This window comes from Scomber scombrus, chromosome 20, assembly GCF_963691925.1.
Source record: "Scomber scombrus chromosome 20, fScoSco1.1, whole genome shotgun sequence".
NCBI lineage: Eukaryota > Metazoa > Chordata > Actinopteri > Scombriformes > Scombridae > Scomber > Scomber scombrus.
The window spans coordinates 14113853-14141049 of record NC_084989.1 but is presented as its reverse complement, the minus strand read 5'-3'; the positions used below and the strand labels follow the sequence as shown (position 1 = coordinate 14141049).

The window sequence follows — 27197 nt, the reverse complement described above, 5'->3', positions numbered from 1 at the left end:
AAGCTATTGTCTATTGTGTCTTCAAATCATATTAATGGAGCAGTCATTTCCAAAATGACCACCAGCACCTTATTAGAGGGCTCAGATTATTGATTGAGACCATAATCACTTGAAAAAAAAAAGATTGACTGACGGGAGGGATTTTTTGGAGCCAGGATCTAGCGACTGTTAGTGGTAAGCTACTGCACTTAAAGGCACTTTTGCAATGGCTCCAGCCTCAAACTGTGGTAGTTACCGCTTGTTTCCCCCCCATTTCCACTTTTTATTCCAATCTAAACTAAGCTAATCATCTGCTGGCTGTAGGGTCATATTTACTTTACAGACATTAGAATGTCATCAAGCAACTATTCATTTAAGTCACAAAGTCAAATCACTTGAAGTGGACTTGCCCTCAAAGACAAATTTGAGGACTTGGAACAACTCTGGTGTACATCATGCATAAGACGTGCATAGAAAACGGAGAAAGCTGCAACTCAGACACCAAAAACACAGGCATAAAGGGAAAGAAAGAGAACTATATCATGCAGGAGGCGTGATGTGGGAGTGTGTGTGTGTGTGTGTGTGTGTGTGTGTGTGTGTGTGTGTGTGTGTGTGTGTGTGTGTGTGTGTGTGTGTGCGTGTAGTGCACAGTGTGATCCAGCTCTGCGGGTCCTGCAGCTTGTTAGTCATGCTCGTTAATATGCGCCTGCTTTACAGGCTCTGTTCAAAGACTGACGTGGTGTTTCATCTCAACCTTACCTTCTCGACACAGACTGAGACACTGGAGAGGAGGAAGAGGAGGAGGAGGAGGAGAAGTGAGAGGATTTAGTTAAGGCTGAGAAGAGTGAGGAGAGTATTTCTGTGAGGTTGTGGATTAAATAAAGATTTTACAGACAAAAATCAAAGAGAAATAAAACTAAAGAATGAATATAAAGGTGAGGAAGAAACAGGATGAAGAAGCATAAGGTGAGCTGCTGTCGAGGGAGGAGGGAGAGAAAAATGGAGAAAGGCAAACTGAACAGGGAGGAAAATTAAGGGCACCTGCAATTTAAATCAACTTAAATTAAAGACCTTTTAAACATATTCAGAGCTTATTTTCACAGTTCTTCCTTAAAAACTAAAATAGAAAAGCAGCTGCTGACAGAAAATAGTCTTCAAGACAAGACGTGGGCAGGTCCGCACAAACTCATTCTGTGCAGACAAACATTGTTCAAACCCCAAGAACTTTATTTAAAGTTTTTGCTGATCCCAAAGTTTCCAAAGCTACTAAATATGTATTTTGAGAGAATGTTTTTGGACACATTTTGGAGAAATGATATAAAATAAGGCACGTAACATTAGCATATTTTCATTTGATGGAATGGTGCAGTCATTAAAAATGTGGAGCCTTGGATTTTAATATTTCCCATAGTGTAAACATTATTCAACTTTGAGTACAAGCTGAATAATAGAGAATAAACAGATACTGTCAGATTGCGTGTGATAAGATAATTCTAACAATTTTACAACCCCTTAAGGGCAAACAAAAGGGGAAAACTGTATTCTAGGGGATTAACTTGTCACCGGTAAAGCAATTGTTTGACATTTGGGTAATATTTTCATTTGCATGATTGTGAAGACTTCGATGAGAAGACTGATAAAAACTTATTTCTGTCTGTTAAACATGAAGCTTAGCACAAACACTGGAAAGAAGGGTAAAAAAAGATAGTTTGGCTCAGTCCAAAGGTCAAAAGGTAACAAAATCCACCTACCAGTATCTACAAAGCTCATTAATTAACATGTTATTTCTCACAATGCTCAACTATCTCCTCAACTAGACTTTTCATATGGTATTTAACACATTCAATGATTTACTGTGCGCCACTAAAGACCATTTGTGCCCATTTAGATAACATTACTTCATATTTTACTTTTCCAGGACTTAAATACATCCTGAAAATGTAAATGTGAGGAAGGCAGGAGGAGAAGGAAGTGGAGGAGGAGGTGGCAGCAAAAACACGCCACATCATACCACTCCATACCCGACGCATACTGTGTGCGTGTGACCGCTCACTCGCCCTCTCTTCTTTCTGGGGGATCAGAAACAGATGTGCCTCCTGCCCCTCTTTTCTTAACTTGCTCAAAAACACACATACACATACTGTCTTGTACACACATGCTGGCGGCAATTCAGGACCGGCACCAGGACTCAGCCGGAGTGACGGCCCAGCGTGACCCTGAGCTTGACCCCGGCCAGCAGCACCTCAGACAGGAAAGGGACGCAATTGGGTTCAGCTGTGACCCTCCGCCCCCTCTCCCCTGCCTGCCCCCCCTTCTCATTAAGACAAACTGTTTTTAAAGGCAAAGCAGCTTTCACTACCACTAAAGCCAACACCCTGGAGCACGGAGAAGGGCAGCAGGGTGAGGGGGGGTGGGAAGATGGAGGGGGGGTAAAAGAACAAGAAACAAATATAAGTGGAGCAACGGGGGTACAAAGGAGGTATTTTTGAAGAAAAAAAAGAACAAAAGATCAAGGTGAAGAAAAAAAGTTAAGAGAAAAGGGGCAGAGTGTAAGAAAATCCAGACTGAGGGGAGAGGGGAAAGAGAGGCATATCACTTGCAGCTGTTGCAGGCTCATGCTCCCAGAATCCATTGCAACTTGGCACAGTTTATTCTAATAAGAAAGGGTGGTGTCATGGTTACATTCATATCAAAACATCCAAAACAACAGCTTTCAACTGGGGAAAGAGACGCACAGAGAGAAAAAGAAAGGGCGATGAAGTCACTTAATAATAATGACAATTAAATCAGTGTAATTATAAACAGCCGTAAAAGCTCGTTTGTCTTGGAGACAGACTGCTGAGTGTACAAACATATTTGTTTGTTTAGGGGATGTACAGCGCTGACATATGGAAAGAATTGGTCTTCTTTCACTCCCATAAAAGCAAAAAAAAGAAAGACTTTTTATTTTGCTGGCTTCTGCTTTTGTCGTCCTCTCTAATCCATCAACTCCACACACACACACACACACACACACACACACACACACACACACACACACACACACACACACACACACACACATTTCTCTGCCAATTTCTTCATAACAGCAAGCATACAGACTCAGTGGAAAGTGTCTGTCAGATCGCCTGTTCCAGGTCGAAGTGTCTGTCTGCAAAACTGCTGAAAACATTTGCATATTTCATGTTTTAGGCGACCTGAAACAGCTAAAGAAAACAAACTATACAGATCTGAGTATGAGGGAGTATGCGTGCGTGTGTGTGTGTGTGTGTGTGTGTGTGTGTGTCTGTGTGTGTGTGTGTGTGTGTGTGTGTGTGTGTGTGTGTGTGTAAGTGAGAGTGGCAGGGCATGCTGAGGTAGATTAATACCGCCACTCAGAGGGGGGTTCCTCCATTCAGGGCTGACTGATGTGCGTCCCAAATTGATTTATGAAAACGGCCCTTAATCAATTATGTGTGGAGAAAGAGGGAGAGAGAGAAAGAAGAAAGACAGGATCTAGGGGGGGTAGAGTGGGAAATAAAGAGGATGGAGCCACGGAGGGAAAAGTGCGTGAATGATGCTGCTCTGCTGTGGAATGTGTCTAATGGACGTCACTTTATGCCACAGGTGTCCAACACGGTGGACGTGATGGCGTGTCAGAGAAAATACAAAAAGCACTGTGGCTGATCTTGATGTATGCAGCCGGTTCTTAAGGCAACACACTGTGCACGCTGCATCCATAACATCCATCTACAGCATTCATAAAACATGTGAAACAGTGTTGTGTTGATAGATTGGTCTTATTTGTTTGGAAGAAAGTTAACAAAATGTAGTCATTCTTAATAATTACGTGTGGATGGACACTAGTAGGTTGAAGCTGTGCAGCAGCAGAGGCGTAATGTGGTTTTTGTAGTAATAATGGCCCAGTTTTCCACCGGGGGGGAGCCGTGGAGTAGAGTAGAGTGAAGCTGCAGTTGTTTAAAAAGCCCTTCCCTTGCTTTGCCCATTGTGCCTGAGACAGGGGTGTGTGGGGGAAGCGGGGGGTCACGCTGAGAGCTCGTTTCTCCTGGCTGTCAGAACTCTATCTGGGATCCAGCCGGAACTAATCAACTCCAATAGGCCTCCCCATTACCCAGGGTGCAATGGGCCACGGGCCGGGGGCTGGCCGGTGGGAAACAGAGGAGGAGAAGGGCAAAAGGAGAGGGGAGAGAGAGAGAGACCCCCTCCACCTCACCCCTCTTCCCACCACCACCACTACAACTATCTACACACACAAACGCTGTGTATTCCACCAGCCCGTGCGGCACACACAACACTCCCACTGTTTCACACTGAAGCAATAATAAACACTTGCAATAATATTTTCACAGCAAGCAATAGCGTGCTTCAGATCAGAACCTTGCACAGCTGTGGAGTGCACTCCTACGCACATGGGCACCCATTAACATGCATACACACACACACATGCAAACACACACAGTTTCCTCCTCACACACATGTCACGCCATGTCGATTCTAAATCTTGAAACTTTTTTTTTTTTTTTTAAAGGTATGTTTGGTGAGAAAGCAGCAGGATCATTTCACAAAATGGCCTCTGCACATGACAACAAATATTTAGCACTGCATCAAAACAAACTCACCAACAGGCTGTAAAGTTTGTTTAAACATGTGTCAGTGGCTCATGCAGTAACTGAACTCTAAAATCGTCACAAAAGCTGTAATTGTTTTGTTTATTTTGATGCTGCCTTTGTTTGTCATACCTGATGTGAAAGTTGGGGAAAATAGTTTTACATAAACTCCTCAAGACCCCAAATTAGGCTGTTGAAGCACATTAATATCGCCCTCTAGTGGTATGAGTACTTCACTGTAACATTAAAGAGAGATTTCATGACATCTAGGAACCTTTATACTAGAGTGGTAGCTTAGTCTAGTAGCATAAGTACAATTTTGAGGTTCTTAACTTGAGTATTTCAGTTTGATCTCACCTTATACTCACACAAAATATACCACCACTGAACAGTAAATTAAATGGTTTTAAAATTAAAGTACTGCTTATGTGTTACATATTATATATGTACATATTATATTAGTTTTAGAGTGAAGTTTTGTTTCTTTTGGTTGAGTAAATGATCTGATTTCTGGACCCTTCTTCCACCACTGCTTTTATTAACATAGATTACAAGCAAAAAAAATGTGGCATCTTAAATCCACCAAAAAATTGACCCACTCAGGAAACAATAAAAATCCCTACTGGTTTAAGAGCCAACAAATGCAAAAGCAAGTATTAAAAAATATATAGTTATCAGTTTCTTAAAACCCCTCAGTTCTTGGTCATATCTTTTTACTTCTGTCTGACAGTAAACCTACAATGTGTCAATAATTTGGACACTATCACAGGCAACAGTATTAGCCAGTCTGTGATTGTGTGCACAAGCTTTAGTGTGTGTGTTTTTCTGAGTGACTTCAACCTCCTTCACAGAGGTGAAGTGGGGGCAGATTTAAATGAGTAAAGAAAACTACACCCCCTCCGTCCCCATGCCCCCACGTCATTGTATGTGTGTGTGACTTAATGCTTCAGCCTCAATGCAGGCACATTTGTTTTTTTTTCCACACACAAACATTGAATAACGTCTGATTAATATCTGTTGAGTTCTTTTCCTCCACTTTATGTCGCATGTGTGAATATGTGTGTGTAAGAGGAGTAAAGGAAGTGTGTTGCGGCTGCTGAGAGGCCCAGATAAAGGTGGTGGAGTTGGGGGGCGGTCACATGGGAACCATCTCTGGGTCCTGTGGTGGAGGGGGGAGGGAGGGAGGGCATTGAGAGGCACTGGGGTGGGGTTAATCCCCATTCACCCCGTCCTTCACTCAGCCGGGTCGGGCACAATAAGCCCCGCCCGCCTCCCCCTGCGTCTCCACAGTGACCCTTGACCCCACGTTTACGGCTGCAGTGCCTGGCCTCTTTATGCCTCCTTCCTGTTATTATCTGCAATATTTACTCCTTTTGATTTCCCTGCTGGCCACTGACGTCGCCCACACAACACTCCTGGCTGGCTGGAAAACTCAAGAGCTCTCCTTCCTACTCCAGCGTCACCCCTGAAACCTTAAAACCCACAGCAAACACTACCTGAAGTGGAAATAAGTCTGCTTACGACCACTTATTTATGACTTTTTGATTGAGGCGACGAGGACCTGCACAGAAGAGCAGTCAGTTAACCAACAGACTGAGTCAGAGGAATCCTGATGTTAGCACAGTTGATGCAAAACAAATCCAGATCTAGATCCAAATCCAGATTTGATCAAATTAAATTAAATCAAATTAAGAAATAAAAAAATATATAGCAAAAAACTGCAGAAATGATAACAGAAGTGCTCTCAGTAGCATCAAAAATTAAATATTGTTTGAAGCATGATTTAGTAGTAGATGCCGTATGCAGTACATAAAACACAATAAAATATTAATAAATCATATTTAAATAAATCAGAATACGTACTCTGCTACTACTAGTGAAAAAATAATAATGCTATTTAATATTAAGAAAACAAGGATATAACATTAATTTATATTCATTTCTTGCAGACTTAACTTCCCTCTAAACATAACCTCTACTTGTCTAACCCTAATCATACCTTTAACCAAGACTTCACCCATAGAATTTAATGATTTACATTATAGGGACTTGCTTTTTCTTCCCAAAAGGGAGGCAAATTCCCCAAGTGTGACTGGTGAAACAGATTTATGTCTGACATCCCACTTTTCATGCTGGAGATATGTATCATATCACCCTCACACAGATCCTGCAGACGGCATTTTTACTTGTCATGACAGGAAAAGCACAGGTGCAGCTAATAACATTAATCATGCCTCAGCCTCATTAAGCTTCCACTATTCCACTGAACCAGTACGTACAGCAGGCGTTCATCATGGCAGATGGGCCTATTTTGACTTGTCATGGTAAGAAAAAAAGCACAGGTGTTACGAATAACAGTAACAGCCATGACAGTTGTGACAGTGTGCCAGCATGAACGATATCAAGACCCTGAAACTAAAGCAGCTAAGTGGAATTTAGCCATCATTCATTTTATTACTCACACCTGTGTTTTTCTTACTGTGACATGTCAAAATGTCCACCGTGAAAAAAGGTTTCAGGTGTGTGAATATCTTTGGTAGCATGACGGCCCTCATCTGTAGTGCTCAATTTCAGTTCAGTATCACTTTTGTAAGAATATTGTAGACAATGTTAATGTAGACTAAATATATGTTCTATTTAATGGCTGTACTTGTATTACATAAAACCAAACCTGTGTGAAGGATTGATACTGTACTTACTTTGACATAGAAAGAAAGATGATTATGCTGGTATTTGTATGTTGATGTGTGTATTTTTAGATTTGTCTGTATAATGGTTAGTGTGATAGAGACTGTGTAATGGTGTTGCATGTAAATGAATTGTTTTTATTTTCTGGTGATTGTTCTGTGTGTACCGGCAGATGGAAATGGGCTAATAGTTAAATCTGTAATGTCTTTGCTCATTTTGAGACTAATGGTTTTTTTGTGCATGGTCCTTGTTTAATAAAGACTAAAAAAGTAGCACTACAAGAAAGTGAAGCTCGGTAAATGAAACCGCGTTCCCACCCCGTTATGTTACTACTCTCCAGAGACTGAGAATGTGATTGCTGTTATTAGACTTTGAAGCGGTTTCTAAACAAACTAACATGGCTGTTATCTTTTTGGCAAAGGAGCATGTCATCCAGTGCAACAGTATGACTCACTGATGTGTTTTTAATAGTTTTTGGACAACAACAGAGGAATAAGATATTTCAGGATTGAATACGAACATGATGCTTTTAAGTAGATCAATTTATCATTGGTTTGGCTCTGCACAAGATTTGTTGACAATAAGAAAAATATAGAAAATCACCAGTTATATCCTTTAAACCCTGAATTTTGTCCATCATGTCCTGTACCTCACCACGCTGTTCAATCTAGGTAGAAAAAGGACATTAGCTTGTAAGAAATTCAAGACACACTTTTTAAATCACTTTTTCCCCAACTGTATTTTTTTTTTAAAAAGAAAAATGAGGAAATCCAGTACATTGAAAGTAGTTTTCTGTAGTAGACATTTACCAGACACAGTGTGAGAGGTACCAGAGACAACCGCCTCCATTCTTTCCCTGTTGTTTCCTCTCTAAACAATGTCTCCAGGTTGCCATCTGCTGACTTTACACTGCAATGCACCTTTTTCTCACTTCAGCTTCACTCACACAAACATAATCCGGTGTGTTCATCATGTGTGGGAAGATAAACGCATCATAGCCACATATGAGAAGACAACACATAAAAGAGTAAGAAAGACTGTGATGTGATGTGATGATGGCACAGTCATCTCCTGTTATCACCACAAATTAGTGGTCATGGTTAAAGAGCATCCTCCACAGTCCGCACTGGTTGTTGTTGATGTCCTGTAGGCTTGTCATGACACTGCAGCAGAGTTAAAATGAGATGGATTCCCCTCTGTTGCTGAGTTTTTTGGGGAGTTTTTCATTCATCATATTCACACAGAGCTCCAGTTGGCCAGTAAGAATTCCTATCAGGTTAACTATTGGCAGAGACAATTTAGAAGCAGCCGTGGCAGCAAGTTTGATCAAAATCAATGTGCTTGGAGGCAAAGTGTAAGTAAGGATCTGTGTACAAAGCAAGAGAAGAAAGATGAGTCAGATTATAACTAATGCGCAGATAAAAAGACATAATTCAAGCTCTTATAACTAATTGTTGCAATTATCATGTAAAACCTTATTTGCTTCGGTCAGTGAATGAGTTGAACTATTGCATGAAGTTTTGATAAAACAAACACAAAAAGAGACAAAGTGACTAAAATAAAGAAAGACTTAAGACACGAGAGTCAGAGAAAAGAAGAAAAACTCATGTTTGCGTGCATACCCATGTATTGTATTCAGTGTGCCACATATAGCCAGTGGAGACCATACTTTAGTTGAAGCCACATTGGAATTGCTGGCTTGGAGCAATGCTTTTAACGCCGCCTCCTCCTCTCTCATTGGCTGTTTCCCTTCATGGCTTGCAGACATGAAGCTTATTTCGCCCTTTGAGAAACACAAATTAAACACAAGCACACTGAAACTAAATGATATCAAACGTGCTTCAAAGACACGGAAACAGACCGTGTCTAAACCGAACCACAGCCTCACAAACAAAACACCAGATGGACAGACAGTTTGACCTCGCTCACTTTGGACCTTGATGCAGGATTTGATTGATTGGATGCATCTGAAGTTGAAAGATTGAGGGGCCACTGCAGGCAGCCTTGCTGGCTTCTGGTTGTCTGGAGACTGCACTTCCACCACATGTACATGTACACACACACACACACACACACACACACACACACACACACACACACACACACACACACACACACACACACACACACACACACACACACACACACACACACACACACACACACACACACACACACACACGTTTTTGGACTGCTAACATCACACACGTGCGTTATACTGAGAAAGGAATTACGAATCATTAAATCTAATTAATCTAATAAATAAATACTGGCATTAGTTATTGTACACGTTAAACAAATACATTTGTAATAATTGAGATTTGTTCACTTTAAAAGAGAAATCCAGCAATTTAGTCTTACATTCCTGTAACAGGATCATCAATAAGCAGAAACATATATTTTATTCTACACATTCTTCTTCTAGTTCAAAACTTGGTTCCTAGATTACCCACAATGCAACTAAATGTGATAACACCAGTAGTCAAAAATGATTGATAGTTAAGCCTCTATATTTTTTCTTTCTTTACTCTTCTGTACTCACAAAGAACTACAAATGGATTTTGATGAGTAAAAACATTAACACATTTTGCACGTTCCAACCCACACTTTAATAAAGTTACTTTAGTGCTCTATAGTTATAAAGAAAGGTAAACAAACAAGTATCTAAGGTATGTGTGTGTTACAAACAGTTTGGACAAATAAACAGTTTACAACAACAATTCAACACGTTTAATTCAGTCATTTAAAAACATATAAAATACTAAAAAACAGATTTTAATAAAATGTCCTTGGCTGCACGTTGAACCAATACTCCCCTTCTTGTCATCTTACGTGAGCAGACAAGGCAAACCACCCTTCTGGCTCTCTCCGCTTGTCCCTCTGTCGTGGAAAAGTAAAGGACGTTTTTTTTAGAACCAAATAATAACAATGTGGTGAAAACTGAGAACATCCATGTTATCTATGCTTTTTTTGTGCGTCTTTACCTGTGTGTTTCCATCCCTGGCTTCTCCTCCAAAACATGGAGAGAGAGACGCTTCAGAACCAGCTGATCTGCAGCACACAAATACAATAATAAAGTATAGTATAGTTTATGAGTGATGTTAATGTAATGAACTACATTAAAAATGTGAGAGAAGGAATCTTTTTAAGTTTTTATTGCATTTGAGCTGCAGTGTGAAAAATGCACACCAATGCCTCACCATAAAGGTCTGTCTCACCCAGCTGAGCTACTCACCGTCTCTCAGCACCACCTGCCTTCAACAGGGGCTGCTGTGAAGGCATCAGTGCAAACACCTCTGGGCTTCCTCCTCCAGCTGAGAATGATATTACACAAGGATTTGTAAGTCATAGGTACTCAAACAGACAGACAGAAACATGCCAGGTTGATCCAAAGTACCTGCTGTGTGTGGGCTGAAGGAGGAGGTGGGGACGGGGGAGACAGCCAGGGAAACTTTGGCTGAAACATTTTGCTTCTGCTGCTCGATCAGCTCCAGCAGTCGACCCCTGGCTGCTGCACTCTGCCTGTTCAGCTCAAGGAGGCGCTGTTCCACACTGAGGGGGTCATAAGCTGCCACCTATCAAAGACAGACACAAATACTCAGTTAATATGGATTATCATCACTTAAAACTGATTACTGGAGCTACCTGGGGACTTGCCTTTTACAAAACACTTTACATAGGCTTTCATGGAGGGGCAATTAATCCTTATAAACCACAAAAAAAATTTTTTTAAAGAAAAAAGAACTTGAATTTTGTGTTAAATGTTATTTACAAAGCTTGGAAATGCTTGAAATATGATGTATGGATATGTGTCAACATTACTGGTCTCTTTATACATATGACCCATCACACGCAACATTATTTCCCCTGTAGTTAGCTGTATGTGTATTTTTGGGTATTTGTATGATGTTTATAAATATTTTCTACGCTTCTTTTTTATCTCTTTCCCCAAGGTTTCAATTTTTTCTATTTGATTACTATCTTGTTTCTTTCCTTGTTGTTCTGAAACCTGCCCCAAAACAAATTTCCTGTACACATGAATAAAGTCTGACTCTGATTCTGCTGCCACCTTGGCAGGCTCAATCTCACCTGATTAGTCAGTTGCTCTCCTTTAGCAGCCTGGGTGTGCGGGCTCTGTCTCTCTGCACACCTGGACCCTGACATCCTCCTCTCACTCACACTTTGAGGTGTGACTTTGCCTGTGCTGCTGCAGGAGCTCGACCGACACCGCTCCCCGCTGCCGTGAGGCGATACTCCGGTGCCTGACCCGAGGCTCTTAGCCTGGCTGAGCTGTGCCTTGATCAATTCATTCTGTCTGCTCAGCTGAGCGATTTCAGCCAGCATGAGCTCTGGAGAGAGCTGTGAGCTGAGAGGGTCGGAGGTCAGTGATAGAGAGGAAGATGAAGGCAGACTGGTGAGAGGCAAGCTGGTGAGGCTGGAGGCCGAGCTGTGGATCTTCAGGTCTTCACAGGAACGCAGGAGGTCTACAGCAGGAAACTCCGGGTGCAGTGGCACAGGATGAGTCACTGTGGAAGAGGAAGAAGGGCAAAAATACATCTCTTTCAGCAAAATAAGTGAGGATGGCATGAGTATATAGCTGACATGAGATAATAGCTATTAAGAATCAGGTTACCAGGAATTTGTTGCCAGTTGTCTCTTTGTTGAGGTGGGGAGAGCAGGACAGCAGGAGAAACAGAGGCTTGTGTTCGCTCAGGAACAGGTGCGGACTGACAAACTGTACAGACATGTGGAAACCAGTTATTCATCATTTACCACACTAGTATCCATGCAAAGACACACACACACACACACACACACACACACACACACACACACACACACACACACACACACACACTATGAACCTGCAGCTTTGATGTCAGATTCTTGGGGTGGAAAAATGTCCCCCCCCAGCTGTCCAAGTCCTCCCATCGCCAACACAACTGTGTCCAACTTCTGCTCCAGCTCTGCTGTCCGCTGCTGCAACTCTGCCTAAAGAAAAACAAGAGATAAAAAAGAAACATTGTCAACTTCTTCCTTGAAACATTATCCATCAGCACAGATGGAATCTGGATGATATACTGGTGTCAGGTTATAAGTTACCCTCTATCTCACCTGCAGGGTGGCAGCCTCTTCCCTCAGAGTCATGGTCTCAGCAGTGAGAGCATCAATCAGCCCCCGCTGCTCTCTCAGCTCCTCTTCCAATCTTCTTCTCTCCTGAGCCTCCTTTTGAATCTCCTCTTCTCTCTATCAACAAGAGAATGACAAAAGTTAAATATATGCACTGAAATTAAGAATGCATGGCCACATTGTCATACATCAGAGCAATAAGCAGCAACAGCTTTACTCTCTAATGATTGTATATTGTAATCTTTAATAAAATAATTAAACCAAAAATCTCCTATTGTAATGTTTCAGGAGGCAAACAGTAGCACATTTAGCATTGTCCGGGAATGTAAGCTGTGTACAGTATGTCTGTAAGAGTGTTTAGTAAAAAGACTGCACTGGATCTCTTTCAGTACCTGTTTGATGAGGTGCACTAAGCGGCCTAAAGTGGAGACCAAAGCAACAGAGAATCCAGTCAGGCCTTGAGTTCTGTGCCGTTCTGGACTCTGTGCTGATGTTTCAGGACTCAAAGAATCCAACTCAGCCTCCACCTGACCCAACATGGTCTGCAGCAGACCCAGACTGGACTGGTCCCCACTGAGAGAGGCAACAGAGGATCTGTGCAGCTCTGAACTCTTAGAAAGACACTTCCTGGCCCTGTTGGTGCGACTACTGATCCTACCTGAAAAACACATCCAGAGAAATACGACTCAGTTTCTCTGATATGATTACTAGTATTTCATTTTAGGGAAATGGGACCTTCCTGATATTACCTGAGTGGTTGAGAGGCAGCTCAGGGTTCAGAACTTGTGAAACCATGACTGATGGTTCCTCCTTGGCTTCCTCTGGCTGGCTCTGTCTGGACCGTACACGCTCAACAGCCACTGTGGCATTTAGAGCTGCAACGAGGTCATACATGATGATAAGTATATTTTTCCTGGTGGATCGTTGTGATAGCTCCACACACTTTGATAAGCTTATCAGTTCTACCTGTTTGGTCTGGTGCTCTGCCTGACGTGCAGGGAGTTACAGGAACATTATCTCTGTGTCTCTGGTCAGGTATTGGACGATTGACTTTCTGCTGCTGCACCACTCTACTTTGAGTCTTTGCCTTCATTTTCCGTACATTGGTCCTGCAAAGAAAAGCAAAACCAACAACGTCAGCAGGGTCATTTATTTAGATATTTCCCCCTTACAAGGAGTCTCTTATCTTGTCTTATCTGAGACTGTGATGGAGGGTGACAGGTTCTATCTTCTAGGCATAAGTACCTTCGGATGACGTTATAGTCTGAAGTGCCAGAATGACAAGTATCTTCGTCACTGTGGTCTTCCTCTGAAGCTTCTAGTTCATTGAGAGCCTGAAATGAGACATATTACACATGCAAACATGTAAGAAATAGTCGAAGCAATACTACATCACATTACTAATAGATAAATGGATCAAAGTTAGTAATGACACACAGTAACACATTAGAAATGTTTTCAGAACATAATCTTGACACACTCGCCTGTTGGTCCATCATTGACTGACTGAGGAGCGACAGCTGCGTTGGACGATCTGGCCTCTGGTGAACAGGCAGTGCAGAGTCAGAGTCACAGTTCGGAGCCATGGTTACACTGGGATGCCCTGCGGAAATAAACATGAATAAACATACCGTATACAACCGTGAGAGAGCATTTAGGATTAGGATGAATTAACATTAACATCAAATTTTGTCGGAAAGTCAAACTATATTGTTCAAAAGGGGGATCATTTTTAATAGAAATAACTATAAGCAAGGACTAGAAAAAACTATGTGTTATTTTTTTTACACCTTTATCCTTTTAAAATTGCATCTGTGTATCTACAGAACAAAGCCAATATGTTTTCTACCAGTCTGTCTGCGAGGAGCGTCTCCAAACAAGTCTTTGACTACAGCCATGGCTTTGTCAGAGCGGGCCAGTACATCTTGAAGAAGCAGCTGGTCGGAGAAAACCTGCAGTGATAGAAAAACAGCAGTCATCACCACCAGCAAAGACACTGTCATCAACTCAGCTCAGTCCAGCAATATCAGGTGGGCACAAAAACCTCTTAGAGTAACAGTGAAATGATTATCACACACACACCTCCCTGATGATGCTGAGGCTGGCCTGGTCCAGAGGTGCTGGACTCCCAGCGTGTCTGAGACGGGATTTCAGAGCTTTCTCTCTCAGCTCCCACTGAGCCGCCACCTTGTTGTGGGACTTGTGAATCTCATGGCGATGACTCTGAAGTGGAAAGATACAATTAGACTTTCGCATATAAACATTTACCCATCAATCTAACTACATGTCAAAACAGCTTATTTAAAAAAAAATGTAGTCTGTGTAATTTCAGGAGTAATGACAGATGCCTGCTAAGCCTGCTCATTCAGGAGAGTAGAACGACGGCTGCAACTAACTTTATTATTATTTAAGTTGTTTGGTCCATAAAATGTTGATCACTGTTTCCCAAATGTCTCATTTTGCTCCAAACAGCAGTCCACACCCAAAGATATTCAGTTTACTATCACAGACGACTAAATAAACCAGAAAATATTCAAACCTAAGAAGCTGAAACCATATAATTAATAATAAAAATAATAATTGACTCATTTGCATTTTTACTCATAATCTGCTGTACACTGACTCGACTAACTATTGCAGTTCAATAAGCTAACTATAATGGTAAAGTGTTATTATAATGATTAGTCTGAGATGAAGCAGAATAAAGTGCCTCTTGTATAACAAACAAATGTTCAAACAGCTTACCAGCTCTTCAGGCGTCAGCTTGTGCACAGACAGGTCGTTGACGGTGCTCTGAAACCAACAACACACAGCTGGTATTATCACTACTGTAACTGTTCAGTGTTTCATTGTTTAAAAAAAGGTCATAGTTTGTACAAGAGGTGGAAGAAGAGTACCAGCAGCTCCGACTTGTATTGAAAACTTCACTTGCAGATAAAAGGCAGCTCTTAATAAAGTTGTTTTGAATAATAAAATGATAATGAGTAAAAAGCCTTGATTCTGTTGAACCATCAATAATAACCCAGATATTTATTGATGGTTATAATTGAAAAAGTAATAAAGGCATCATAGGCCAATTATACAGGGGCTCAATGAACCTCAACAAATTAAAAAAGTCAACCAATTAAGTAAGGCAGAAGTAGCTCTGGGAATAGGAAGATAATACTGTAATATCAGAAATGTGGCTTTAGGAGTGGGAAACTCAAGTCTACTCCTTCTTTTGGAAGGATTTCTGCTTGAATAACCTGATCCATTTTTTTATTACCCCAAAGCAAAAATCCAAATTCAGGGAGTCTCAGCAACCCTGCTGGAGGGAGTGTGGATCGGTTTCAATGGACTGTGCACACATATTTTTTGGTCCTGTTTGTATATGTTGTTCCTTTTTTGGAAAGAAGTGGGCCATTTAGTTTCAGAGATTCTGGACCTGAAAGCTGATTTCTCTTTCAAGTTTTTGTACCTTGGAAATATTCCTGAGGTCTCAGTAAAAATGACACATGTGTTTTAAAGATTTTTAGGGTCACAAAAATCTTTCTTTTTAACATAATCAACTTAATTCACTCCATGAAAAAAAAAATCGACTTCAAATAAAGAAAGGGGATAAAAAAGGGAAAGTGGGATTGCTATAATCACCTAGATTTTAAGCTAGTAATCTTTTTTTCTGTCTGGGCCCTTTAAAATGCCTTATGACCTGTACCTGTGCTCATTTCTTTAACAGATTGTGCTGTCTCATCCCAGATCCCATCTGTTTTTTTAAATGTAGTGATAATCTTTTCTTCTCCAAGAAGACATTATGAAGGAAAAAGATTCACAGCAAACTAAAGAAGAAGAATACCCTCCCAATTGGGCAGCATAACTAAAGGCTTAAAGTGTACCCCAAGAAAGTACCAGTCCACAACACAGCTGCACAGTTAGCTTCTTCTCATCGGGGGGGGGGGGGACAGTTGTCTGTACTCACCACCCACTCTCTTTTGGGGGCAGCTGCCTTCTTGGGGCGCACAGGCCTTTTTCCCTTGGTGTGTTGTTGAGGACGCCCAACTCTCACAAATGACATCTGTGTACAGAGAGTATGAAAAGATTACACCCGTGGCTTCACAATGTTGTTTTATAGGCTACAGTGTTGTACGTATAAACTTTGCAATTACAACCAATAAATAAAGTATTCTCCTCAGTAGTTTCAGCTGTCAGAGCATCAGTAACATTAAATATGTGATTCATGGGCTCGGCTCGCACAGCTGTCCTCAACGTTAGCTGAAATGTGATATAATGGTAGCTAAACATTTGAAAAAGCGCTTACGTTTTCCGTTGTGAAGCCACAGTAAGTTGTAAGAAAGGCGCCTCAGTCAGTTTAGGAGTCTGACAGCTTCACTTTAAAGCTGGCAGAGCTTCACAGAGAGTTCAAACTAACAAGAAATATCTTCTTCTTGTTTGTTGCGTGACAGTTTTTCAACAGTTGCGCGCCACTTCCTGCGCTGTTGCCACGGACACCGCTTGCACCACAGTGGAGCATCACGGGAAATGTAGTATAAGCGTGCAAGAACTACTTCGTGCCACAAAAGGGCAATAATCACAGTTGCAGGAGTAGAAGAAGTACTCAGATCCTTTACTTAAGTCAAAGTACCAGTGCAGCAATGTAAAAAAACAAAAACACAAAACTCTATTACAAGTAAAAGTCCTGCATGAAGTAAAAGTACAAAGGTATTTGCAGTAAAATGTAGGCTACTTAAAGTATGAAAGTAAAAGTACAAATTATCTCCCTCTGACTGATATATTATTATATATGACATGATTAGATTATTAATACTGAAGCATCAGTGTGTTTGCAGCATGTTGCTGCTGGAGGTGGAGTCCAGTTGTTCCCAACCTAGGGGTCAGGCCCCTCCAAAGGGTCATCAGATAAATCTGAGGGGTCGTGAGATGGTCGATGGGAGAAAAAAGAAGAAAAAACAAAGCTCTGATACACAAATCTGTTTTCTAATTTCTAATCCTTGATTTTTGGTGAAATATTGGATCATTTGAACATGTATTGATATGAGTGTTGAGAGGGACAATTCACTATTTGGTGGAGCTTTTAACAACTCATATAACTGAAATGTGACCCTGTGTTAGGATGGCTGTGAAGTGGCTGGACTTCAAAGCATGAAACTTGAGGCAGAGGTTAGGTGCAGACCAACCAGGTGTTTATTTCACCCACAGTGAAGACATAGCCCAGTACAACAGTGATAATTCCCAACATAAAATACTGTAGACCACAGGCAGCATGTGATCCTGGCAGCAGCAGATTGATGGAAACCAACAGTCTATATAAAGACTGCCTCTGGCAACCACCTCGATCACTACCACTGTATTGGGAAATCTGCACCTCCCCTCCCCTAATATCAAAACTACATAAAACACAACACACAAACGTATCAAAATACCTTTATACTACACTTGAAAAGTTAACCTGATATGAATTTATGTTACACTTTACAACAGAATCATAGAAAACATGAACAGCAGATTAAAGTATACTAACACCCCTACACCAATTACCACATGGTATCTCCTGGAACCTTTAAATTGGTGCTCAGGTGCCATGGGGACTCTTTTAGCCTGAACACACTGGAGGGGAGGCTCAAAGGTGAGTGACCTACACAAACATTACACATCATATTATTGCACAACCAAGCAACAGTTAACTACATGTAATCCACCATCATTTTGGCAAAGGTCATACCACAGTGAGCTCATTAAGTTTAGGTTATCAAAGTAACCACACTGAGTGCATGTTTGTCTCCACAGGGAGGCCTTCAATCAATTCCAGCTGAGTAACCATATCCACAAGACACGCATCATTAATATATGCACCAATCTCAATATTCAACACATTCAACCCATCCTGACTGCTTTTTGTAAGACGTCAAAAGCAAAAACAAAACACTGGTTTCATCATCAACAATGTGTTGTATTTTAACGGCTTGTTATATTATCCATTGCGACAGATCTTAAAAGTAACTAAAACTGTCAAATAAATGTAGTAAAGTAGAAAGTACAATATTTCCCTCTGAAATGTAGTGGAGTGGAAGTATGAACTAACATCATGGACATAATTTAAAGTCTTATTCTTCACCACTGCTGTGTTGTGAGAAATATTCACATATTTTATTTAAGTCAAAGTAACAATAAGACAATTTAAAAATACATGTGTGCAATTTAAGGCCAAGATTCAAATGTGTATTTATGAGAAAGAACAGAAGTATCAGCAAAGTGTACCTGTATTAACATTATTAACATGTATTACTATATAACATATAATTTGATCATTATTGTTGATACATTAACAGATAATTTATGTTTAATGTCTAGCTATAGTTGATGCTCTGCCAGTTCAATCCATAACAGTGTATAATCGGCCTATTTCAGTGAACTGATCACATATGTTCTATAGATCTATATAAAATGTGAAAATAAATATAGCAGTTATAAAAAAAATGTAGTGGATTATTTGCCTCTGAAATATAGTAGTATAAAATAGCCTAACATTAAATTAAGTGCAAGTATCTCACAACTGTAATTTATAGGCCTACTTAAGTAAATATGGGTCTTCTTAGTTACATTTCAGCAGTGGTAATAATACAAGTAATGTGAATGTCAGGCCTAACCAGAGCTTTATGGTCTGCAGTTACTATTATGTATTATGTATCCATCCATTCAATCCTGCATCCAGAGATGACTGCCAGATGTTTACTCCTTTGCAAACATCTGGTAACACCACTAGATGGCAATGTCAACATGCAGATCCGATGTGAGTGAGCTGAGAGGAGGAATGCTTTCAGACGCAGAGCCAAACTGCTTCACCAGAACAAAACTGGAGGTATTCAGCACAAAGCTCCAACTGGAGAGGGCAAAGCAAATCCCTGATATGGAATGACAGGAGAAGCTGTGTCAATACAGCAAGAGATATTTTGTGGGAAATAGAGTGGGTTGCCAACAAAATGTAAGTAGTGGTTGACAGATGTGTAGGTGATCTGATTGACAGCAAATGCATCCATAACTGACAATTGGTGTCACCAATCAAAAACATTTCTAAAGACTGCTGTAAACTGGAGATACAGATTAAAAAGATGGTATAGAGGGAAAAGCAGGTGTTTCAAACATGTAAAAGTAGTTGAGTATTATCTAAAAAAGTCCTGAATTAAGTTACAACTTGCTCATTTTATTGTGCGTTTCGTGCTTTATTAAAAAGCATTAACTAGAAGGTGCGTGTTATTCTTGTGTCCTGACACTGATGATTACTGTAATGGGGAGGGGGGTAAATTTGCATCTGACTACTTTTTTCTTCTTTTCTTTTTTTACACGCCCCTCTCTGTGACGCGCATTAGGATACACTCTGCGCGCTTTAGTTCAATCGGGCTAGACTGGCCCAGACCTGGTTCACTGACTTTTGACGCTCAACAATGCGGACGACGCCACAAAAGTTTTCTTTGCGCACGGGGCTGGCGGTCAGAGGACTCAGGAGAGACTGCAGCTGTGCGCCCATGGATCAGGCTACATGTGTTGGTTTCTCTGCATCCCTGTGGAAAGTCATTTGAAGGCTGAAGAGGAGACATGAACAAGCTCGCTGCAGTGCCAAAGGAGATCATTTAATCTTTCCATACTGGATTTAACCCGCAGTTCTGACGGTTTACATCTGGAATCTATATAGTACTATATAATTTGTGTGACCATTTTACCTTCAATAGTATAAGTGAGTGTTTTGTACAAGTAGAGGATAATCAGCGACACAGCGGAGGCATTTTTGGAGATCTGAATTACGCACGGGATTCCTCTAACAAATGACAGCTTCTAAGTGGTTTCTTGCCCTCTCACTTCACCCCCTTAGCTCCCTTTATCGCACTCTTTCACCGTATCATCCCTCTCAGGAGTGAAAAGCCTTTCTGTCTCTCTCATTGCGCCAACGTGCGGCCGCGGGCCACCTGGCTGAGGATGTGGGGAGGAGGTTTCCCTATGTCCGTCACCGTGATTGTGACTCTACTCCTGGTCATTATCGACGTGAAAGCTAGCGGGGAGTATTGTCACGGCTGGCACGACTCCCAGGGCGCCTGGAGAGAGGGGTTCCAGTGTCCGGAGAAGATCGATGCAGTGGACGCGATCATCTGCTGTGGGAAGTGCGAGCTGCGCTACTGCTGCTCCAGCACGGACGCACGGCTGGACCAAGGGAGCTGCGACAACGACCAGCAGGCTCAGGAGCCCGGGACAGAGACCAAGGGGAACAAGGACACCGGTGCAGGTATGAGCCTGTAATTTCTTTGAGTTTACATGTTAACCCAGCCCTGGTGCAACTACTTCTACCACAAATGATAAGGATAGTACTAACATGCTTGGAACAAATAAATCCAAAATGTATTGAATGCAAATGCAAAATACAATGGGGAAGAAACATAAACAAAAAAGAAAAATGTCTAAAAACTACATTTGAAAAGTGATGCAGTGATTCTGCTAGTGTGAATGTGTTGACAGGTTGTATTAGATTGTGGCTCTCCAGCAAATGCCTATAATCCCCTTTATAGTCCGCGTTATTTATGTGAAAGAAAGACTGAAAAGTATGTCAAAGACAGTGTACTAAAACTAATTGAAACGTTGTTTAAGAGCACTGTCTCCCCTCACTTCAGATTCCAAGTTAGTTTATTTGAAATTATTTTAAAAACCACAAACACAGCGTTGACGCCATGCCCAAAGCGCATGCCCAGGAGGTCTTAAATTTGATATTCTGAAGTGCAGACCTATTACAAGGTTCGGTTTCCCCTCGTAAACCCAACAGACCCGCAGTATCTCCCTGTTAAGAGGTTCATCTGCTGCCTGTCCCGGTTGGCAACGACAGCTGCACAGGAGACAGCAGACTTCTCCAAAAAAACAGTTAACTGCGCTCACAAATGGCAAACTGTGCCGTGCTGCACTTTATAAATAGCTGTGTTTGTTCTGGCCTGTAACAGTGCAGAGGGGCCGGGCACAGATCACGCTGTCCCCACGGGGATCAAGTTTGGACTTGACCGGATCTTGGACAGTGGCGCACCAAAAGGCGCTGACAGCTCTGTTCATAAAAAACACAAATCGCGTTATGTATCATTTCCTTCCAGGCTCATGGATCCCCTTTCCCATCATCAAGATCCTCCTTTATTCCCCTGCTGCAGTCTCTCTGGTGTCTGTGGGCTTTCTAAGGATTCACACTCAGCCGTGCTTTGAACAAGACACCCATACACACACATATAAACTGCATTTAACAGAGGCATCATTACCAAAACCACAGCACAACATAAAACCAGTACTTTACAACTTATCTGGTGGATTAGATGACAATACACACATTTTCTTCCCTTTCATCACTGCTTACATTCCCATATGTTAACCTACCATAAAGCCTCTTGAAGCTGCACCATAACCTCAATAAAAGATGAACAAGTAGATAAGTGCACTCCGGAAAAATGGAGCAAATATTGAATATCAGCGAAAAAGGCAACACAGGCTTTACTTCATGTTTCCCTGGAGGATATTATGCCCTCTCTTGGACCTGAACTATAATCTGTCATTTGCTAAGACTATCATGCCTTATCACTGCAGGAAGTGGTATATACATTTCATTCATTGGCCTCCAGCCAAAATAACTTAAAGAAAAGCAGCCTTTTTTCCCCTCTAAGAAGAAAGAAAGTGTGTTTTTGTAATGCTCGGCCCAGCTCTGTTTGTGCATTTTATTCATTTTTCATATGCTTGCAGCCTATTAATCATCCGGTAAAGATACACACTGTGATGTCAATGAATAACAGGCAGGAAATTATTAATGTGCTCAACATGAAGGAACATATGGTATTTAGGAATAGGAGAATGCCCGTGGGATACTCGGAGGAGACGAGGGAGAGTCCAGCCAGCCACAAAGACTGTGCCCAAAACAAGAGCTTAGGAGAGGGGGCTGCTGTTACTGCAGTATGGCTGCCACAGCTCAACTGCAGCAACAGGTGTGGAAGAGTGACAAGGAACAATAGGAGGGTTTCAACCCCCATGTGCACCAAAAAGGGATTTCTGTGCTGAGAAAATCACACATAGCATGAAGGAAAGAAATAGTGATTTTTAAAAATATATATATTGTAGGCAGTCAAGTACTGAATTTGCCAAAGTGAGAACGGGGGTGGAAAGTATATTTACTCAAGTGCTGTGTATAAGTACAATTTTGAGGTACGTATTTCATTTTATGTAACATTATACTTCCACCTTCTTACATTCAGAAGGAAATACTCTGTGTTTTAGTCATTTATCTCAATCAAGTAATGAATGACAGGGACTCGTTACTTAAGATGCTACATTAAAAACATATTATCAGCCTATACAATATTACACTGATGTTTCCCAGCATTGTCATGACTGCTTAAAAAAAAAAAAATCTGTTTCTGGCTGGAGCCCCTCACGTTTCAGATATCCTGGTTGTTAGCAGTTCCACCTAAATGGGATTTCCCCTCAGATGGTTTCATGTTATTAATTGTTCAAGGCCCAAAGAGGTAAAATTATCCAACTTAAACACATACAAACAAAGATTAGTCTTTGCTACCCCATTAATCAATTCACAACCACTCAGATTCATCTTGTGACTTGTTGGAGAAGACCCAGTCCCTATGTTGGGAAAGAACTGAACTTATTATATCGCAGTATATAAATAACTCTAACTAACTCGACCAGCTACAAAATGGGCGAGGTAAAATGATGCTTACTCATTAATGTATCAGTAAAAACCTAATAATGTAATATAAAATAATGTATGACATTTAATACCCTCAGTTAACTTTACTTCTGTACTTAAGTTGGAGCTTGAATGCACTATTACTTGTAGTAGTGCATCTTCCAGCCTTCTGCTGAACTTTAAGCTGTGTTTTTTTTCCCCCTTCGTTGCTGATTTACAGTACAGCATTTTGGACTCCGAATTGAAAGCAGGGATGAAGTAACACAAGAAGGTTTTCGCAATTACTAATCCTCATCAGCCTTGCAGAAAAGCAGAGTGGAAGCGGAGATGTTGAGGTGGAGGCCATATAAGTGCAGGAAAAGAGGGCAGCGAAAGGCTCCCTGGGATATTTCTGCACTTTTTTACTTGCATGTGTGTTGCCATAACACACTTATAGAAAGAGTTCCTGTTAAAACCTGTTTACTGGAGGGTATGTGGCTGTGAGGTACCTCTGAAGTTGACACTGCTTCTTGTCAAAGGGAAATGGGTCAAGGTCCTAGTTTGTTTCATGTCACCCCCTATTGGCCTCTTTTGCCAGTGGCCTGTGCCTTTTGCCACTTGGACCTACAGCTTTTTAGCAGGTCTCAAAGAGGTAATCCTTTTAATACCTCGGCTACTTTTGATGAGCATTTTGAAGCGTTTCTCAAAGCCTTATGGATGTATTTCAAAGAGCCCGGAGACAAAAGGAAACTGGAGCCAGACGCTGCCTCTCTCTCGTTGGCATACAGTTACACCTCATAACACATGGGCACATTCAAAGCAGAAAATAACTACACCCTGTGGGAACAATAAAACACAACTAATCACTTATAATGTAACATGGCCGTCATTGTGTTTGCAAGGTGTCTGTGTGAGTGAGCATGGGAATGAAACGTTTGAGGAAAACACCTCGGCAGTGACCTCATCTCGCCATCTCGCCCCATTTGTGCCAACAGTGTCTGCTAGTTTGTGCCTTCGCTATTAGTGCAGTTAGAGCAAAAAAAAATATTATTCTTTTTATAAGAAAGTTATTGTTGATCATGTTTCAAAGTTGTTGTTGGAGCTTATCCTGATCATTTATCAAGTTAACAGACATCCAACTGGGACTGAGATCCTCATGATTTCACAGAATGATCGTCTTACTGGCAGGATTGTAAGTTTTACCCAGGGCCATTGTAGCGAGTATGCTGTTTTGATTTGCTGTTTTAAATATAAAGAAAAGGTCAGTGAGAAGGAATGGGCTCAATCCTTTGATTTAAAGGGCTGAATAACCTCCCATTCAGCTACATTAAATCAGTCAACCTTAATACCCTTCTTTAAGCAGAAGCCAAGTTCTGCAGTTCAACTTGAGTAACTTATTTTCAAAGGGCTGGTCATAAATAGCCGGAAAAAAGAAGGGTCACAAATATCTGCTGGCAGCCTAGCTTAAGAATGTCACCCATGCAAGCACGCAAGCACGCAAGCACGCAAGCACGCAAGCACAGACACACACACACACACACACACACACACGCACACACACACACACACACACACACACACACACACACACACACACACACACACACACACACACACACAGGGGTGCAGGGTCGAGGAGGTTGTAGACACAGTAGGGTGCTGTGGATTAAAACAGATCAAAACAAAGTTAATAACTGCTAATGAGAGCCTGAGGCTCCCTGGGGACCCAATCCCAGTGTACCTTTCATGCTTCTACTCTAGTCCAAACACTCCTCTCTGCACAGTCTTTTGTTTCACTGTCTTACCCAATATCCACTCACATGTAGGAGTTCAGAGAAGCAGGACATCTGAGTGCGTGCCGGTGTTTCTTTGAAGTTAAATGTTTACTTAGAAGTCAATATTTTGCCACAAACTCATTTCTGTGAGCTGCTATTTAAAGTGAACGTGTTTTCCTTTTCTTTCTTCATAGTGCCCATCTATGTGCCATTTCTGATCGTGGGCTCAGTGTTTGTGGCTTTCATCGTGGTGGGTTCTGTGGTTGCTGTGTGCTGCTGCCGCTGCCTCCGACCCAAGCAGGAGCTGTCATCAGCAGGAGCATCAGGGGGTGGTGCCAGTGGCGGGCGCCTCCTGGAAACCATTCCCATGATGTCCAGTGCGGGCACCTCCAGAGGCTCATCCTCCCGCCAATCCAGCACAGCTACCTCCTCCAGCTCCTCTGCCCCGCCTGCTGCCTCTCGCCCTGCACCTCCTGCTCTCATGCGGGCACAGGCCTCGTGCTGCCTGCCCCCCGACGCCAGCGTCTTCGTCAACATGCCCACCAACTTCTCTGTACTCAACTGCCAGCAGGCCACCCAAATCATGCCTCATCAGGGACAGTTCCTACACCCACAATACATTGGCTATGCCCACCCTGTGGGCCCTGCTGCAGCCTTCCTGGACCCCACTCAAGGAGGATACAGGCCCCTGCAGTCCCCCTGTCCTCCTCCCACCGGTGGGTCCAGTATCACCAGTGATCAGAAATACCCTCCAGTGACTGTGTGATGAGGGGCCAACCTGCAGACCACTCTGCCACTTTGTTGTGAAGACTAACTTGTGAAGTTTAACCTGTGCGGGCTGCGCCTGAGACCTTTAGAGGACATTGCCAGTGTGGAAAAAGAAAGCCAATAGTCAGACTCACATGAACGACTCATAAAGCCGTTGCTGGCAGCAGGGCCTGCTCTGCTATTGTGGGTGGTGTGTGTCTGTTTAGTGTGTCATATGATCTCCTGGCAAGTTAGAATGAGCTAAGCTCAGCCTACGATGGGATAAGATGGATGCATAAACAACTGCATAATGGTGGGTTACATAGCCCAGATGGGTAATAATGTACAGCTCAGTGCAGCCTGCAGCTCAAATAAAGACTGCATGTGTTTGTGTTTGCATGTATGTGTATGTGAGAGAGAGAAAAAAGATTTGTAGGTTTATGTGTGCTGGAATGAGTGATGACTGGGTGATTTATAGCAGTGAACTGTATGTAAAGTGGATATTCAAGCAAAAAAGAATTATGACCACATGCTGTGTTTATGCCATGTGCACATCTGCACTTGTGAATGATTGTGAATGGTATACAATACAGATATGCTTGTTTGCGTTTAAAGTATGGGGAAACGGAGCATGTGAAAAGATGTTTGTACTGTATGTGTGTGAAGTGTGGAGGGATGTGGTCGTATGAGTAACTGTGAGTTAACTGCGTGTAATGGGAAATGCAGGTGGTGTGATGTGAAAGGCAGTTGCAATTTCCCTGTAGACCATTTAAACTCTAATGAAGTGAACACAGGACACAGACTGTGACACTCCACCCTACTTTATAACCCCTCTCCCACCACCCAAAAAGAACCCCCCCCCCCCCCCCCCCCCCCCACACACACCAAAAAACAAAAAAAAACTGCCCCAACTGCCCTGAGCGGAAACACACTCAGACCCAAAAATGAAAATATTCATGCAAGGCTGGCAGTTAATGTACCTAAGAAGTGTGAGTGTGTGACAGAGAGGGAGTGAGAAGCAATCCTCTGAAGATTAGAGTTAATTATACAGCGAAAACTCTGCCAAATGCCCCCTTCACTTCTCTCCTGTGAGAGGTGTGTGTGTGTGTATTTAACACTCCCACAGTTCAGTGCATTAGCTGAGGGCACGGGCAGCTCCAGGGCAGCTTTGAGTCACTATTTTCCACATAAGAAAGGTAAAGAAATGCCAGTTACTGGTTGTTCATCTGAAAGAAAAGAGAAAAAAGTTTTCTCAGCCTTTCTGTGTACTATTGTGCAGCTGGGTCTGTAACATGACTGGTAACTCAGTAACATGCAACTTCAGGAATGTGCTGCTCCACTGAGCATGCAGCCCGAGATGTCCCATAGTGCTGAAACTGGTAAGTCTGTGTACCTCATCTGTACTTGGAGCACAGTGTCTGTTAGATACAGTAGGCAGCTTGTGTGCGATAAAATAAGAACATCTGTAAAATGGTGGATTCACTGAGGTCCAATGTGTTTGCTCCCTGTTAAATACAGTGATTTGATGATGCAGGAGTGATATTTTTCATATGAATTTGAGAAAATAAACAACTTTTAAAACAGAAA

General features: G+C 41.9%; 2 protein-coding genes across 2 annotated transcripts; one reads left to right on the top strand and one right to left on the bottom strand.

Moving 5' to 3' along the window:
* Positions 1 to 9722: 9722 nt before the first annotated feature.
* spice1 (spindle and centriole associated protein 1) lies at positions 9723 to 16835 on the bottom strand. The gene is made up of 18 exons (XM_062441655.1): positions 16699 to 16835; positions 16360 to 16455; positions 15150 to 15197; positions 14487 to 14627; positions 14254 to 14356; positions 13889 to 14007; positions 13650 to 13738; positions 13371 to 13513; positions 13154 to 13279; positions 12797 to 13062; positions 12390 to 12521; positions 12140 to 12266; positions 11908 to 12009; positions 11364 to 11800; positions 10672 to 10849; positions 10510 to 10588; positions 10259 to 10325; positions 9723 to 10154 (listed from the first exon to the last, which is right to left on the bottom strand). Exons 2-18 carry the CDS (start codon positions 16453 to 16455, stop codon positions 10098 to 10100), a joined length of 2310 nt encoding a protein of 769 aa, XP_062297639.1. The 5' UTR covers positions 16699 to 16835; the 3' UTR covers positions 9723 to 10097.
* A 2094-nt stretch (positions 16836 to 18929) lies between these two features.
* Positions 18930 to 27197, top strand: LOC134001992 (protein shisa-2). The gene is made up of 3 exons (XM_062441221.1): positions 18930 to 19257; positions 19766 to 20673; positions 25058 to 27197. The coding sequence occupies exons 2-3, from the start codon at positions 20370 to 20372 to the stop codon at positions 25627 to 25629; spliced, it is 876 nt and encodes a 291-aa protein (XP_062297205.1). The 5' UTR covers positions 18930 to 19257; positions 19766 to 20369; the 3' UTR covers positions 25630 to 27197.